The sequence below is a fragment of the Vigna unguiculata genome, chromosome 11 (assembly GCF_004118075.2).
Source record: "Vigna unguiculata cultivar IT97K-499-35 chromosome 11, ASM411807v1, whole genome shotgun sequence".
Taxonomy (NCBI): Eukaryota; Viridiplantae; Streptophyta; class Magnoliopsida; order Fabales; family Fabaceae; genus Vigna; species Vigna unguiculata.
In genome coordinates this window covers 574,958-589,426 of record NC_040289.1, presented here as the reverse complement: position 1 = coordinate 589,426, position 14,469 = coordinate 574,958, and the positions used below count along the sequence as shown (strand labels likewise).

The window sequence follows — 14,469 nt, the reverse complement described above, 5'->3', positions numbered from 1 at the left end:
CCGTTAATTTTTAAATATTTAATAAATAATTAAATTCTAAAAAATAAAGTTGAAATTATAAATATGAAAAAAAAGGAATCCTTTTATATATAATTATAGATATAAGGATATTTTAAACTAAATATATCACTTATTAGTAATATTAATGGTTGAAATATTTTGTAATAATAATGGGAAGGTCTGAAAAGAGAAATGAGGATAAAATAAAATGTAAGATCTGTATTTGTCTCCCACACGATTCAGAATCATAGAGACTGTGATTGTGACAAAACGTGGCAATTGCTGGGCCAAACAAGGCACTAACAACAGTGAACCATTGGAAGATCAGCCACATCAGACCAAAGCCATCATTGAAATAGTGACACCTTCACTCACCAATTTCCACCAATTTCCACACCCTTTTGCGTAAAGCTCAAAGCTTTGTGTCAATTTGATCATTCTGTGAAATGGGGGATGATGGAAAGAAGAACGGTGGAGAGGGGGAGCTGGTGAAGGTGGAGCCAAAACCCAGCAATGGCTTCACCTCAAAAGTGATTGATTTGTTGGAGAAGCTGGTGGTGAAGTTCTTGTATGATTCTTCACTGCCCCATCACTACCTCACTGGTAATTTTGCTCCTGTCACTGAGACCCCTCCCACCAAGGACCTTCCTGTCAAAGGGCACCTCCCGGTTTGTACTTGTGCCTCTTGCTTTTTGTTGAATTTTTTATTTATTCAATTCAATTGAAGTGTGTTCATGCTGTATAGAGTGTTTGACAGTGTTTAGTGTTGTCCAATCATAGATTTTGTCATGTAGGGGGAGGCTGTTGTTTATTGTTATTTGAAAAATCCATTTTTACTTTGACAGTGTGTGAAAATTAAACTTGTATTGTTGTATTGTTGTATTGTTGTCCATCTGAGGAACATGTAGTGTTGTCATGTTTCTTGAACTTCTGGTAAATAGTTGACAAATGCGGTTTCAATTTTAGTCACATGCAGTCCAAAAAGCTTGAGAATGCAGCTGAAATCACAGTTCTGGATTGTTTTTTAAAGAGTCGGTGTTATTGTATTTCATTTTATCTGTTTTGGTGTTATGGCCTTTTATTTTCCTTCTGAATTTGAAGTGGAATACTTAGACAGGGAAATTAAAGAATCTGGATGAACAGAGAAGAGAGGAAAGAAAATGGAACAATTTTGATTCTCTAACTTGGTGTGAAGTTCTTTAACAAACATCAAATCATGCCATGTTTTATACATCATTTTCAAAGTTGAATGTTGGTTGTTTTATTGATGCAGATCTCGTTATTGTAAGAATTACAGTATCTAGATTTTCCTAATCTTTTATCACCGTGGAAGTAGTCCATGTCCGTCTTTCTGGCAGTTATTTGGTTTTTTATAATTCACAAGTATAATGCTGCTTTATGCCTCTGTTAAAATGCAAGACCTTGTTGTGCTACTGGTCATGAAAAATGTGTGGTATATCTTTGGCTTTCTGATTAGTTTTTTGAAAAATGTTACCACGCTATTCAATGATATATAATCAAAGTATTCTAATGTAATACACTCTTTCTCCAAAGGTTTAGAATCTAGAGCAAATATTGTTGGAAAAAACTCACACAAACTAGAAGAATATGCAATGTAACTCATTGTGGTGTTTTTCATTGATGGAGAATGCGCTATTATATAGCCAATTACAAACCAAATAATAACAAACCAAACTAAATCTTTATCTAATCTAATCTTATCTAATACCCCATATTATCAAACTAAATATTATATATTCTAACTAACTAAAATAACAACTAACTTAAATCTAATTAACCAAATATAAAATACCCTATCACTTTGCTAAATAAAAACAACTCTATAATCTAAAATATAATCTAACAAAATTAAAGATTATCTAACAAGATTAAAGATTATCCAACAAATATCTGGTCGTGCCACTCATTGTCTAATGTTTATAACTGTCTTTCAGGATTGCTTGAATGGGGAGTTTGTCAGAGTTGGACCTAATCCAAAGTTTTCTCCTGTTGCTGGATATCACTGGTAAAGTTTTATTTATTTGTATATTTTTGAACTCTATCTTATGGGTTATTGCACAAATCCTGGCAAAGATTCATTTTTTGATGTAGCTTACAAGTATGATTTTCTTTTACCCATATTTACTTATTATGCAAAAAGGTTTGGTCTTATTATTCAAAAATTAGTCTGTATTAAAAAATGCTGTTTTAAAGTGGAATTTGAGGCTTATACCGTGCTTTTTCTCACTGGTTTTGCAGGTTTGATGGAGATGGGTGTGTGCTTCTGTTCCTATATGCAATCATATATTTCTTTCAAGTTTATTTTAAATGAGTTGTTGTGTGAATATACTGGCCATATTTTCTGGATCTATTGGAATTTGGAATTCTTGGGGATATTGTTTAGCATCAAACTCCAATCAAAATCTCAACACTTTTTTTTTTTTGCAGAATCCCTTTTTTACAAATGATTGAGTAAATGGACAAATTGAAACTATAGATACTGAACTGAACATAGAGTAAATGTATAAGGTCCACAATCTTAACTAAGCCTAAAAAATGTAGTATTCTAGATAACAAAGCACCTCATATACAAATTTCAGTTCAATTGTTTCTGAATCAAACACCAGTTCCAATTACACATTCACTTCTGATTTTCTTAAGTTTTGGGCAGCCAATTTATACAGCACAAAATTCATAGTTCTGGTGTCTATTCCTCTAATTTTTGATTCATGTATCAATGAATTGCAGAATGATTCATGGTTTGCGCATCAAAGATGGAAAAGCTACATATGTTTCACGTTTTGTGAAAACTTCTCGTCTTAAACAAGAAGAATACTTTGGACGGGCCAAATTTATGAAGGTATATAAAAGAAAGTGAAAATTTTAGTAATCTTAGAATTTAGAAATAACTTCTTTTAGATCCCCTAGACAAACGTAGCTTCTTGTGTCACTTTCAGATTGGAGATCTCAAGGGTCTATTTGGACTTTTAATGGTTAACATACATATGCTGAGAACTAAATTGAAAGTGCTGGATCTTTCTTATGGAGGTGGAACAGGTAATTTGTGCTTTATGGTTCTTTTCAACTTTAAGGTCCCAGCAATTTCTTACATTCTTCAATTTCAAATTGAAATACTACTTTGTGTGTCCCATTCCAAGATTCCACTGTCGTGGCATTGTGTTTAGGCTTCTTTTACATTGCATCGTACAATGCTCGTATGAATTTTGATAAATGCATCCGTATACACATACACACTCGTACACATTTCATTACTAAATGATTTGAGAATGCACTACCTGGTACTTTGTTTCGCTGATTACCGATACACATTTTTGGTGAATTCTCGTGGTGGTTTTTGACTGGGAATATTAAGCTCTTGTGTATCACTGAAATTGTTGAAACTAACTTGTGTTCATATTCCAATTTCTACCAGCCAATACTGCTCTCGTATATCACCACGGGAAGCTTCTAGCTCTCTCAGAAGCAGATAAACCCTGTAAGTACTATTTGTGTCTACTTTTTTCTTTTGATGAATGATATAAACTTGTTGATGATATCTGAAATGCATGGACTGTATAGAACAAAGGGAATGAAAAGATTCATCAAGGTATGATCTTAAGCGGCCAGGGTTCTTTCCTTTCTCATGGAGGAAGTAACTGCAGTCCAATTAGTGACTTGCTAGTTATAGTTGTTTTTACCTCTTCTAGTCTTCAGGACTGAAGTAGTTTCATTTTGAATTTTGCAGATGCTATTAAAGTTTTTGAAGATGGTGATTTGCAGACACTTGGAATGCTAGATTATGATAAAAGATTGGGTCACTCCTTCACTGCTCATCCAAAAGTTGACCCATTTACCGGTGAAGCCATCTTTAAATGAGTGATTAAATTGTCTGATTTAATGGAATATTTGTTCCAACAAATATATATTCTGTATGCAGGGGAGATGTTTACATTTGGCTATGCACATACACCACCGTATATCACATACAGAGTAATTTCAAAAGATGGTTATATGCATGATCCTGTACCCATAACAGTATCAGATCCCATCATGATGCATGACTTTGCCATCACAGAGAATTATGCAATATTCTTGGATCTTCCTCTGATTTTTAGGCCAAAGGTATTGCAGGTTTATCTGTTCTTATATTCTGGAAAAAACATACATTTTGATTTTGTACATCAATTGGTGACAGTTAATGAATTTGACACTGTGGATTGAAACCCTTTTTCAGGAAATGGTGAAGAATAATACATTGATATTCTCATTTGATTCAACCAGGAAAGCCCGTTTTGGTGTGCTACCTCGGTATGCTAAGGATGAAAAGCTTATCAGATGGTTTGAGCTACCAAACTGCTTCATATTCCACAATGGTATGTTTGTTTATTTCGTTTCTCCTTTATATTATATGTTCCTTGATATTCCACAATGATACGTTAATACTATGCAGTGATATATTTTTGTACTAATTCAATAGTAACATACTTAAAATGTTTGAATTCTATACCAGGTTCAGTTTATGCTTTGAATTCTCTATTTCTACAGATGAAGCTCATTGTAAAATTTCATGTCAATTTTTTTGCAGCCAATGCTTGGGAGGAGGAAGATGAAGTTGTTCTGATCACATGCCGCCTTCAGAATCCAAAGTTGGACAACGTCGGTGGGGCTGTCCAGGAAAAGCATGAAAATTTCTCAAATGAACTGTAAAGGATTCATTCTTACATGTAAATTTTGGAGAGAAAAGGAGTTTACTGCATAATTGTTCTTTATTCATGATAACTGAACTCTTTCCAGGTATGAAATGAGATTTAACATGAAAACTGGTGAAGCTTCTCAAAAGAAACTGTCAGCTCCTGCTGTAGATTTTCCCAGAGTCAATGAAAGCTACACTGGCAGGTAAGCTCATTCTCTCCATGTTGAGAAAATTTAGGGAAGTTAAAGTACTCACTAACTTGTGAACAAGTCTATCTCAATCATCTGTCAACTTGATAATTTTAATCCAAATAAGATTATATTGGACATCACTATGAACTTTGACATTTCAGTTATATTGATCCTCATGGTTTCATTTAATCTTTCATTTCATTAGGAAGCAGCGATATGTTTATGGAACCACATTAGACAACATTGCAAAAGTTACCGGAATTATCAAATTTGATTTGCATGCCGAATCAGATCATGGAAAAGAAAAGCTTGAAGTTGGAGGAAATGTTCAGGGTCTCTATGAGTTGGGACCAGGAAAGTTTGGCTCGGAAGCTGTTTATATCCCTCGTGTCCCTGGAACAGAGTCTGAAGAAGATGATGGATACTTGGTCTTGTTTGTACATGATGAAAATGCAGGGTAACCTTTCTCTACACAATTGAAGGAGTCACTTTTGTGAACTTATTTTTACAATTAAGCACCCTTTTGTCCATACTAATATACTAATTATAACTTCTAGTTCTTACACCTTTTTGGTTTGTGATCCTTGTGATATTCAAACCTTCCATTTTTCCTCTTTCTGCCACTGAAACACTTATCCTTACATATATAGGAAGAAGGAAGTAATTACAGAAAGATATTGTATACCTTTACGTTTTACAAATTGAAAGTGCCTTCTAGAGTACTAAGATATGACATGCTCATGAAAATTGTCTATCAAGCTTCTGTAATTTGCATTACAATTGCTTACTAACAGAATTCAAATCACAAAACTGCAGAAAATCATTTGTGCATGTCATTGATGCAAAAACAATGTCAGCAGATCCTGTTGCGGTTGTGGAATTGCCCAATAGAGTTCCATATGGTTTCCATGCCTTCTTTGTGACTGAGGTTTGTTGCCTTTCTTCTTCTCTTTCTTTCCTCCACATTACTCATAATGTTTATTAAGCAACCATTTTCTTCTGGGTCTATTCGGTAGAGAGGGAATGAAAAAATGGTGAATGAAATAAGTGAAAGTTAGAAGTGTTTGGTTGAAGAAAATTAGTAAAGAAATACACAAAAAGTTATATATAGATGAATGAGAATATGCAGGAAAGTAAAGTAAAAAATTGTTCCCTTTTTCCTTTCAACCATTCAACCAACATTATCTTCACTTACTATTTCATGCTACCAGACAAGTATCTCGGTTTACTGATAAAAATTCAATTTTTTTGTAAAGAAGTACCAAATAGTTCTTCATTTGTTGCTTACCTTTTGTTGTGTGCTTATACTACAAAACATTACCCTAATTTCTTCTTCCACTTTAAGAGAATGCTACTGATTAGTGTTATTGTTTCTTTTTGGGCAGGAACAATTGCAAGAACAAGCAAAACTGTGATAATGGTTGCAGCCTCACTTTGTTGTTCTGCTTCAGTCTTTGTATACATTTTGCTACAAATAATGGAATGTATTTTATAGTATCAAGAATCAGCTTTTTTTACATGGATTTAGTTTGGTTCCAATAATTTTTTTCTTCGTTTTTTTCTTTTTAATAAATTTAATATTTTTTTGTTTTTTTTTTTCTTTTTAATAATTTTTTATTAATAATAATAAATTAATTAATTAATTAAGAACGAAAGTTATATAAAATTGGTTAGAATTGATTTTTTAATATAAAATTATGTCTTTTTGTTTTCAAAATTAATTAAAAGGTAAAAAGTTTAGTTGAATAAGATACAGCTAATTGTTTTCATAATTATTCATATTTTTTTTGAAATGGCTCATGCCTAAAAAATTACCATGAAATTGAGCCATCCCAATTTAACTTTTGTCCAGTGAAATTTATCTTTTGTAATTTTATATTAAACTTAAATTGCCTTGAAATTGAGGCATCCCAAGTTACACTTCTATTTCCTTTGATCCTCTTTAATTGTCAGTTTTAAAAAAAAAAAATATATATATATATATATATATATATATATATATATATTTGTTTTTTCTTGAATTTCAATATACCATATTCTTTTTCAATTATACAATTTAATTTAATTAATGGTAATAGAGAAAAATAAGTTATGATAACATGGGAAAAAAATATAATGACATACATATAAAAATTGAAACAAGAAAACTAACAAAGTATACTTTCTTTATTTCTGTATAGTAATATTTTAAGGTTCTTTCTTTCACAGAAAAATATTTAATTCTTAATATTTAATAAATTAACTATTATAATCCTTTCGGTTTTCTCTATCCAAATGTATAATAAAAATGAAAGTAGTAGTATAATTAAAAAAAAACATATTACCTTAAAATTTTAAAGATTACATAAAAACTATATATTTTTCTTTAGAAAAGAACAAGAGTAACACATAACTCATTTTAAACCTAAACAAAATTTAAATACTTAATTCATGTTAAAAGCCTTAAACACCGTTATACAGGGTTAGAGGGAATAGGCATTACAAATTTTCTAGAAAAAAAGATAATAATTGATGTTCGCAATTTACATTGTAATACATTTTTTTTTTCAATTTTTGCTCACATAAATTACATTCAATATTTTTTATAATTTTTCCTCTCACAAACTACGTAAATAAGTAATTAAGTGAAATAAATATAATATATTTATTAAAAAAGATGAAAATATTTCAATAAAACAACTTCATAAAAACTTATACATTTATTATTATTCTTAATCTATGTACACAAATCATGAATGATACACTTGGGACGAAAGTAATATAATTTAAACTCAATTTTTGACCGAATAACACTTTATTTTTATTTCTCAAACCATGCTTTTTTCTATTAAAAGTTGATGACAATTTCTTTTCGAACCCATGCTTCTATTATATGCACCACTATTAACATTAAAATCCCCACTTCACCCTTCAATTTAAACCTTTTCTTTTTGAACTTAAGTTTTGGATTACATAATTTAATATATTGACTTTTACATGAAATCAATATTATATCTCATATTATATAATTCAGACTATTTATAAAAAAATAATTTTCAAATTGTACAAAAATATACTTCTGATGAAATTGCACGAAATTAAAGTACTTTTTTCTCTAAAAAAGTTGACTTCCTAATGTAATTTAGAGTTATTTTTCAGATTACACAATTTATAACACATTGTTAAGCTAGAATCCAAATATTTCTAGATTACTTTATTTGATTTCTTTTTTATGCAATAAATGAGTTCTTGATTGGATAATCCAAACTCCTGAAATAAATTACAGCAACAAGGAAGTGGAACCACAAGGGGGTGACATCAATGGGGACAGTTTTGTCTTTTACCCACCCCATGGAGGTGAAGGGAGAAAACCAGGGGGTGCAAAACGAAATAGCCAAATCTGATTCCCATTCAGCACTTGCCCACAAGATCCAAAAAATGACTCATGCAAACTTTAAGCATAACAATGTCAAAGAAAATATAGGACAAAACAGATAAAGTTTTTAAGGTTTTGTGCAGCATATATGTCTTAAATCACTTCACAGTTTAATCAACTGTCACATAGTTTGAAGCATAAAAGAGTTCTGAAACCAAAGTGATTTTTTTCTTTTTCTTTGTCATCCCATTAACAAATGGAGATGCAAAGAGAAAACAAAAGCAAAGGGAGAGACCAAAGAAGGAATAGAGTACACCATGACACTGGTCTCACCACTTAACTGAGCCAAGAATGATTTGCCTTCAACACAGCATCATAAGTTGGATGAGATTAAGCCCTTCTTCACCTGCAAAATATCAAACCTCACATGAGACATCAGAAGAATTCAACAAACAAAACTTTTCTATAACCACTTCTGGGACTGAAAAAGATTGAAACCAGTTTCTCCATAAGCTAAAATTATCATGCATAAACTAATCTCGGTTAAAGACCAAAGTTTCAACTAAACCTGTCTCAAAACTTAGATGTTCAATTGAAATTCATCTGTCTCAAACTTTAATATATTTTGGTCATAAACTTTAAAAATGAATAGATATAATTCTTTTAACCAAATATTATTATTTTTTTTTACATGTTAAACGACATCTTTGCCTGACATTTAAGCTGGTATGTGTCAAGCAACCGACATATTTGCCTGACATTTAAGCTAGTATGTATCGAACAGCGTAAACAACTCAAATGTTAACATAAAAAGTCATTGGACATGACAAAAAGTTTAGCACATTAGGTTAGAAAGACTATATCTATTCATTATTAACATTTCGGGACCAAACTATATCAAAGTTTAAGACAGACAAATCTCAATTTTATGTCAAAATTTAGAGACAGTAAACATATTTAACCCATGTATATATATATTGTTTTTTTTTTGTCTGGTACCTAACTGTTGCTGTATGGCAGAGGGAAGTGCTATTTGAAAGCCCCAAGAGGGTCTCTCTCTTTACCAAAGTAGTCTCCTCCCTCCTTTTTTCCATTCACTTGTGAAAGGTACAGTGCTGTAAGACCATTTCCATTATGGTAACCATTGTTCAAACTCTGCACTCTGTGCATGTCCTGAACCATGTTTGATGAGCCTAGATTCTCATTGTTGGTGAGCCTATGCAGAGTGTTAAACGAGTTTGCTGACAGGTTTGCACCACTATTGTTGCCTTTCTCAGAAGTGACACTAGAACTCTTATTTTCAAGCTTCTTTGTGTTCAGAAATCGACCACCATTGCCTCTTGCCCTTCTCATGGCGTGCAGATGACGCGATTCATGCAGGTATGGCTGCAAGAAATGAATGAAACACCTATGAGGCCATTGAAAATGACCAATTCTACAACAATGGCAAGAACTTGAGATAAAACTATATGAATGAATACAGAACATTCACAAGCACCTTACCAGTAAATAAGTTGAATATGAAGCATACCTTTCTGTTTCTGATTACTTTCTTTTCGAGCTCGGCCTTAGCACGTGACTGTCTTCGCCGCAAAATACCATGATACTGCTTTGCATTGACATAAACAGGTTCCTCTTCCATTTCAAGTGGCAAAGGCATTCTAGCTTGATGCATTCCATACAATGGAGGGTTTATCTAGCAGCATACCAGTATCTGTTAGGACTAGCAATGAAGTAGCATTGCAATTACTTGGTTCAACAAGAATATTATTAGAAGTCTCAGGAAAAAGAGTGGAAGGAAAGGGAGGTTGAACTTAGATTTAGATGCAAAAGTGATGTTCTTTAATGGCACACAATCATGAAAAGATGTGCAAATAATTTTTTTATAAAAAGTTCATAACAAAGAGAAAATGAATTAGATTAAATTGCATGATCAATTTATAAAACCAGAAACTAATATAGGGTTAAATATGTTTTTAGTTCCTAACCTTGGACACGAAATTGAATTTCGTCCTTATCTCAAACTTTGATACATTTTGGTTCTTAAACTTAAAAAACTAAATGAATATAATCTTTGTAACCTAAATGCGTCAACTTTTTTTGACGTGTTAAATGGTGTTCTAGGCTAGCATTTTAGCATTTTACACCATTTGGCACATTCCAGCTTAAATGTTAGTTTAGAACATCGTTTAACACATTCCAACTTAAATGTTAGTCTAGAACGTTTAAGACCTAAAAGAAAAAGTTGACGTTGTTGGGTTAAAATGAGTATATTCATTTACTTTTTAAATTTGAGAACAAATATGTATCAAAGTTCAGAACAAGACAAATTTCAATTTCACGCCAAATTTTAGGGGCTAAAAGCGTATTTAATCTACTGATATATGATTACTTAAATACTTATAAACCATATTAAGAACAAAAGAAAAGAGAAAATGCTTACAAGTAGTAATATCAATTCACCTATAGCTAGAGAGACACAAAATCATTAAAAATCCAAAAAAAGTATTCTTTTTACTGAAAAATAAACAAGCACATTACTTGTCCCTGCAAGGGGCCAAACTACTACTTATCTATATCAACCTTTTTTCTCTAACAGACCTAATAATGTTTTAATTTATAAATAAGCTTGTTATGCACAAATATAGGTGCACAAAATATCCACCCCCTTGACACCAAAAACATTAATAAACATGTTCACTTTTCACAGGAGCAAAGGATAAAATAGATGGGATTTTCTCAAATATTGTACAGAAAATTGCAACTTATCATACCATAACTTGTTGGCCATAAGTTGTCAATATTTGACCATACTGTGCATCTGAATAAGGAGATGTTAAAACCTGCATCACATATTGAGGAAGCTTATAATCTTAATTTTTAAGCCCTTAAAGATGCAAAAGAAATTGCATAATATGTGAGAGATTAAGGAGCTATAAACTCAACTGTGAGTGAAAGGTTCATGCAGTGTGTGACAAAAGTTCTCTGTGCCTAACTATCTTACAAAAAGTAATTTTAAAGGCCTTACAACTGAGTGACCAACAAATTCTGTGTGAGGAGTGGGAGCAAGGTATTTGTCCATGGTAAATGAGATTGAAGTCAAGTCATGTTTGATGTTTTGGTACTCTTTACCACCTGATGCCAACAAGAAACTTATCAGTATAACACCAATATAACACGTATTTGATATGTGTATCGAATATAACGTATTTGATATGTGTATCGGATATAAAAGGTATATGAAGGATATGTGTATTGGATATATCAGATATCGAAATGATATGTGTATCGGATATAACAGGTATCTGAATGATATGTTTATCGGATATAACAAGTATCTGAATGATATGTTTATCGGATATAACAAGTATCTGAATGATATGTTTATCGGATATAACAGGTGTCTGAATGATATGTGTAGTGCATCGGATATAACAAGTATCTGAATGATATGTGTAGTGCATCGGATATAACAGGTATCTGAATGATATGTGTATCGAATATAGCAGGTATCTGAATGATATGTGTATTGGATATGGCAGATATCTGAATGATATGTGTATCGGATATAGCAGGTATCTGAATGATATGTGTATCAGATATAACAGGTACTGAATGATATGTGTATTGAATATAACATGTATCTGAATGATATGTGTATCGAATATGGAATATGTGTGAAATATGTACACGGATATGTGACACAAATTGAAATTTAAATGCATCATAGAGAGGCACCAGTCTTATCAGTTCCAGGCAGTGAAGGAGAACCATTTAACTGATCAGCTGAAGAAGATTTGGAGGCATTTTCCCCAACTGCGCGCCACCAAGGATGAAACTGGATCTGCTCACCGTAATCATCAGTGTCAGGTTTTCCTGGCATCTTAGAACAAATTTTCCCTGGAACCACACAAAGATACAACAAAATTCAAAAACCATGGATGCACAAGAACACAATCAAATTGAAAAAAAACATGCCATAAAAGAAAAGAAGATACTCAGGATCAAATAAATCTCAATCTGTTAACTCCATTACAGAGCTGGAAAAGATTAATGATGCTGAGACTAAAGTGCATGCTGTGAAAATGAATCTATAACTGAATTGAAACAACTTTGAAGATTTACCCTCCTCTCAAAATCCAGAAAGACTTGAGCTTTATCAAGTTCTGTTGTTCTTGATTAGGGATTGTACCTAGCATGGAATCCTATACTGTAAAAGGAAAAACAAAAAGTAATGCTATTGACTACCCCTTTTCATTGAAAACTCAAAAATCAAAATTTCCTTCCCCATGGTTTCTTCCCAACCTAACACACGCTGAAAACAAAATTTTCCAAACATCAATCATGAAGAAAACGAAAACAAACAAACCAGCAAAACAGAGAAACACCCTCAGGAAAGTTGTTAAAGTCAACTTTGAATTAAAAAATAGAGATACTGTGACTTGAGAGAATAAAGGTTGGAACTTCAGAAGAAGAACTTACTATGAAAAGCTTCAGTTTTCAGAATCCGAATTGCATTAAGATGAGACCCATTCTCTCTTTTTTCTTTGTCTAAGTCTGCAACCTCATCAGAGACAATGGAGCATGATGCAGTGATGAAAATGAGAATTAACTTTTACGAATAATAAGGAAATAAATAAATAAATAAATAAACAATTTTTTGTTGTTGTCTGAGATGAAAATGTAAGAAATATATTTTATTTCTACTGCACGCAAAGGTCTTTGTCAGTGTCTGATGTTTCCCCTTTGGAAGAAAACTAAGAGAAAATGTAATAAAAAATGAAACCTGCATTACCTAATTACTTGAGTGTAATGTAAGAACAATGATGTGTTGACAAAAATTGCACCTTTTCTCAATTATAGAATGAGACTTATGAAGAAACATTGTTGAAAAGTATATCTAGCTTCATCTTCATGTAACCTAGCTCAATATAGAATATGAACTAGTACTTTAAATTTTCATTTTTTTTAATGTTTAAAATACCTATGCTTTATTATTCTTAGCTAATACACAAATCTTATACTTTTACTATAATCAATATTAAAAAAAATAATTGTCATTTAGATTTGATTAAGAGTATGGAAAATCTTTGGTTTAATCTTCATATATTATTGTAGTAAAAAGAATATTCCGTAAGAGAATAACATTGTTTATATTATGGTGATAAAATAATAAAATAAAAAAATATTAAAAAAGAAAGTTGTGAACTAATATTAAAATATATAATAATTAAAGTCTCACCTAACTGTGACACCTGTATATATTCCACAACGTGTTGCAGTCACGAACAACATGCGTGGCCCCACCACGAAGACCCATCCACGTGTCCCCTTCTACCTATACTAAATTTAATTAGGATTAGTATAAAAGGAAAAACCACATCTCATGTTAGGTCATGGTTTAATTACATGTTTTATAATAAATTATTACCATTAATGAATTTTAGTAGTTAAATAATTTCATCAATGAATTATATTTAACTTAGGATGATAATTTGTTGAGTTGTCTATGAATACACAATTATTTATTCTGAACAATTATATGTTAGATATCCGTTTAAAAGATATTTGTAAAATAATTTATATGTATTTTAAAAAATAATTTATAAGTTTTTAAAATAAAACATAAAATTAAATTAAAAAATATAAAATATAATCCAAATTAAATTTATTAAAATATAAATTAAATTGTAATTTTAATTAAATTTAATCTAAAAAATTATAATTTAATTTTAATTTAATTTTATAAATAATGAATATTTGCGAATGTAACATATTTTATCCACACGAGTAGTTTTTTTTATTTCAATGTTTGATTTTTGAGTTAAAAAATAGGATTAAATATATTTTTGTTTTTTCAAATTTTAGTGAAATTTAGACTAGGTTATTTTTTAATTTTTGATAAATTTAGTCATTCACCTTTAAAAATGTGTGAATTTGATGTTTCAAACACATTTTATGATACTATTTGAATTATTTACATCGTTTGATATCTTTTTTTACTTCAATGTTAACTCAAATATTATTATAAAATATATTTAAAACGTCAAATAAACTTAATACAATATAATAAAAAAATTAAATCTACGTATTTTTTAAAATAAAGAATTAAATTAGTATAAAAAATTTTAAAAAAATTAATTTTAAAATTCCCTTAAAATTAAGAGATAAAAAAACATAATTAACTAAAAATATATATTAAATATTTGTTTGAATAGTTTGTCTGGAGA

General features: G+C 30.8%; 2 protein-coding genes across 4 annotated transcripts; one reads left to right on the top strand and one right to left on the bottom strand.

Moving 5' to 3' along the window:
- The first annotated feature begins 269 nt into the window (after window positions 1–269).
- LOC114170594 (carotenoid 9,10(9',10')-cleavage dioxygenase 1) lies at window positions 270–6,399 on the top strand. Its single transcript, XM_028056104.1, has 14 exons — window positions 270–668; window positions 1,956–2,026; window positions 2,260–2,274; window positions 2,749–2,860; window positions 2,958–3,057; window positions 3,434–3,496; window positions 3,746–3,856; window positions 3,938–4,122; window positions 4,235–4,373; window positions 4,586–4,703; window positions 4,795–4,896; window positions 5,090–5,341; window positions 5,701–5,812; window positions 6,270–6,399. Exons 1-14 carry the CDS (start codon window positions 447–449, stop codon window positions 6,297–6,299), a joined length of 1,632 nt encoding a protein of 543 aa, XP_027911905.1. The 5' UTR covers window positions 270–446; the 3' UTR covers window positions 6,300–6,399.
- Window positions 6,400–8,358: 1,959 nt separating this feature from the next.
- LOC114168407 (nuclear transcription factor Y subunit A-9-like) lies at window positions 8,359–13,053 on the bottom strand. 3 transcript variants are annotated; one of them, XM_028053201.1, is made up of 8 exons: window positions 13,035–13,053; window positions 12,722–12,796; window positions 11,978–12,139; window positions 11,268–11,374; window positions 11,014–11,082; window positions 9,771–9,935; window positions 9,239–9,625; window positions 8,359–8,645 (listed from the first exon to the last, which is right to left on the bottom strand). In XM_028053201.1, the coding sequence occupies exons 3-7, from the start codon at window positions 12,120–12,122 to the stop codon at window positions 9,269–9,271; spliced, it is 843 nt and encodes a 280-aa protein (XP_027909002.1). In that variant the 5' UTR covers window positions 12,123–12,139; window positions 12,722–12,796; window positions 13,035–13,053; the 3' UTR covers window positions 8,359–8,645; window positions 9,239–9,268. The 3 variants fall into 3 exon arrangements, with proteins under 3 accessions (XP_027909002.1, XP_027909004.1, XP_027909003.1); XM_028053203.1 differs by lacking the exon at window positions 13,035–13,053 and having other exon boundaries at window positions 9,243–9,625; window positions 12,722–12,918; XM_028053202.1 differs by lacking the exons at window positions 12,722–12,796; window positions 13,035–13,053 and adding an exon at window positions 12,365–12,589.
- Window positions 13,054–14,469: the final 1,416 nt, after the last annotated feature.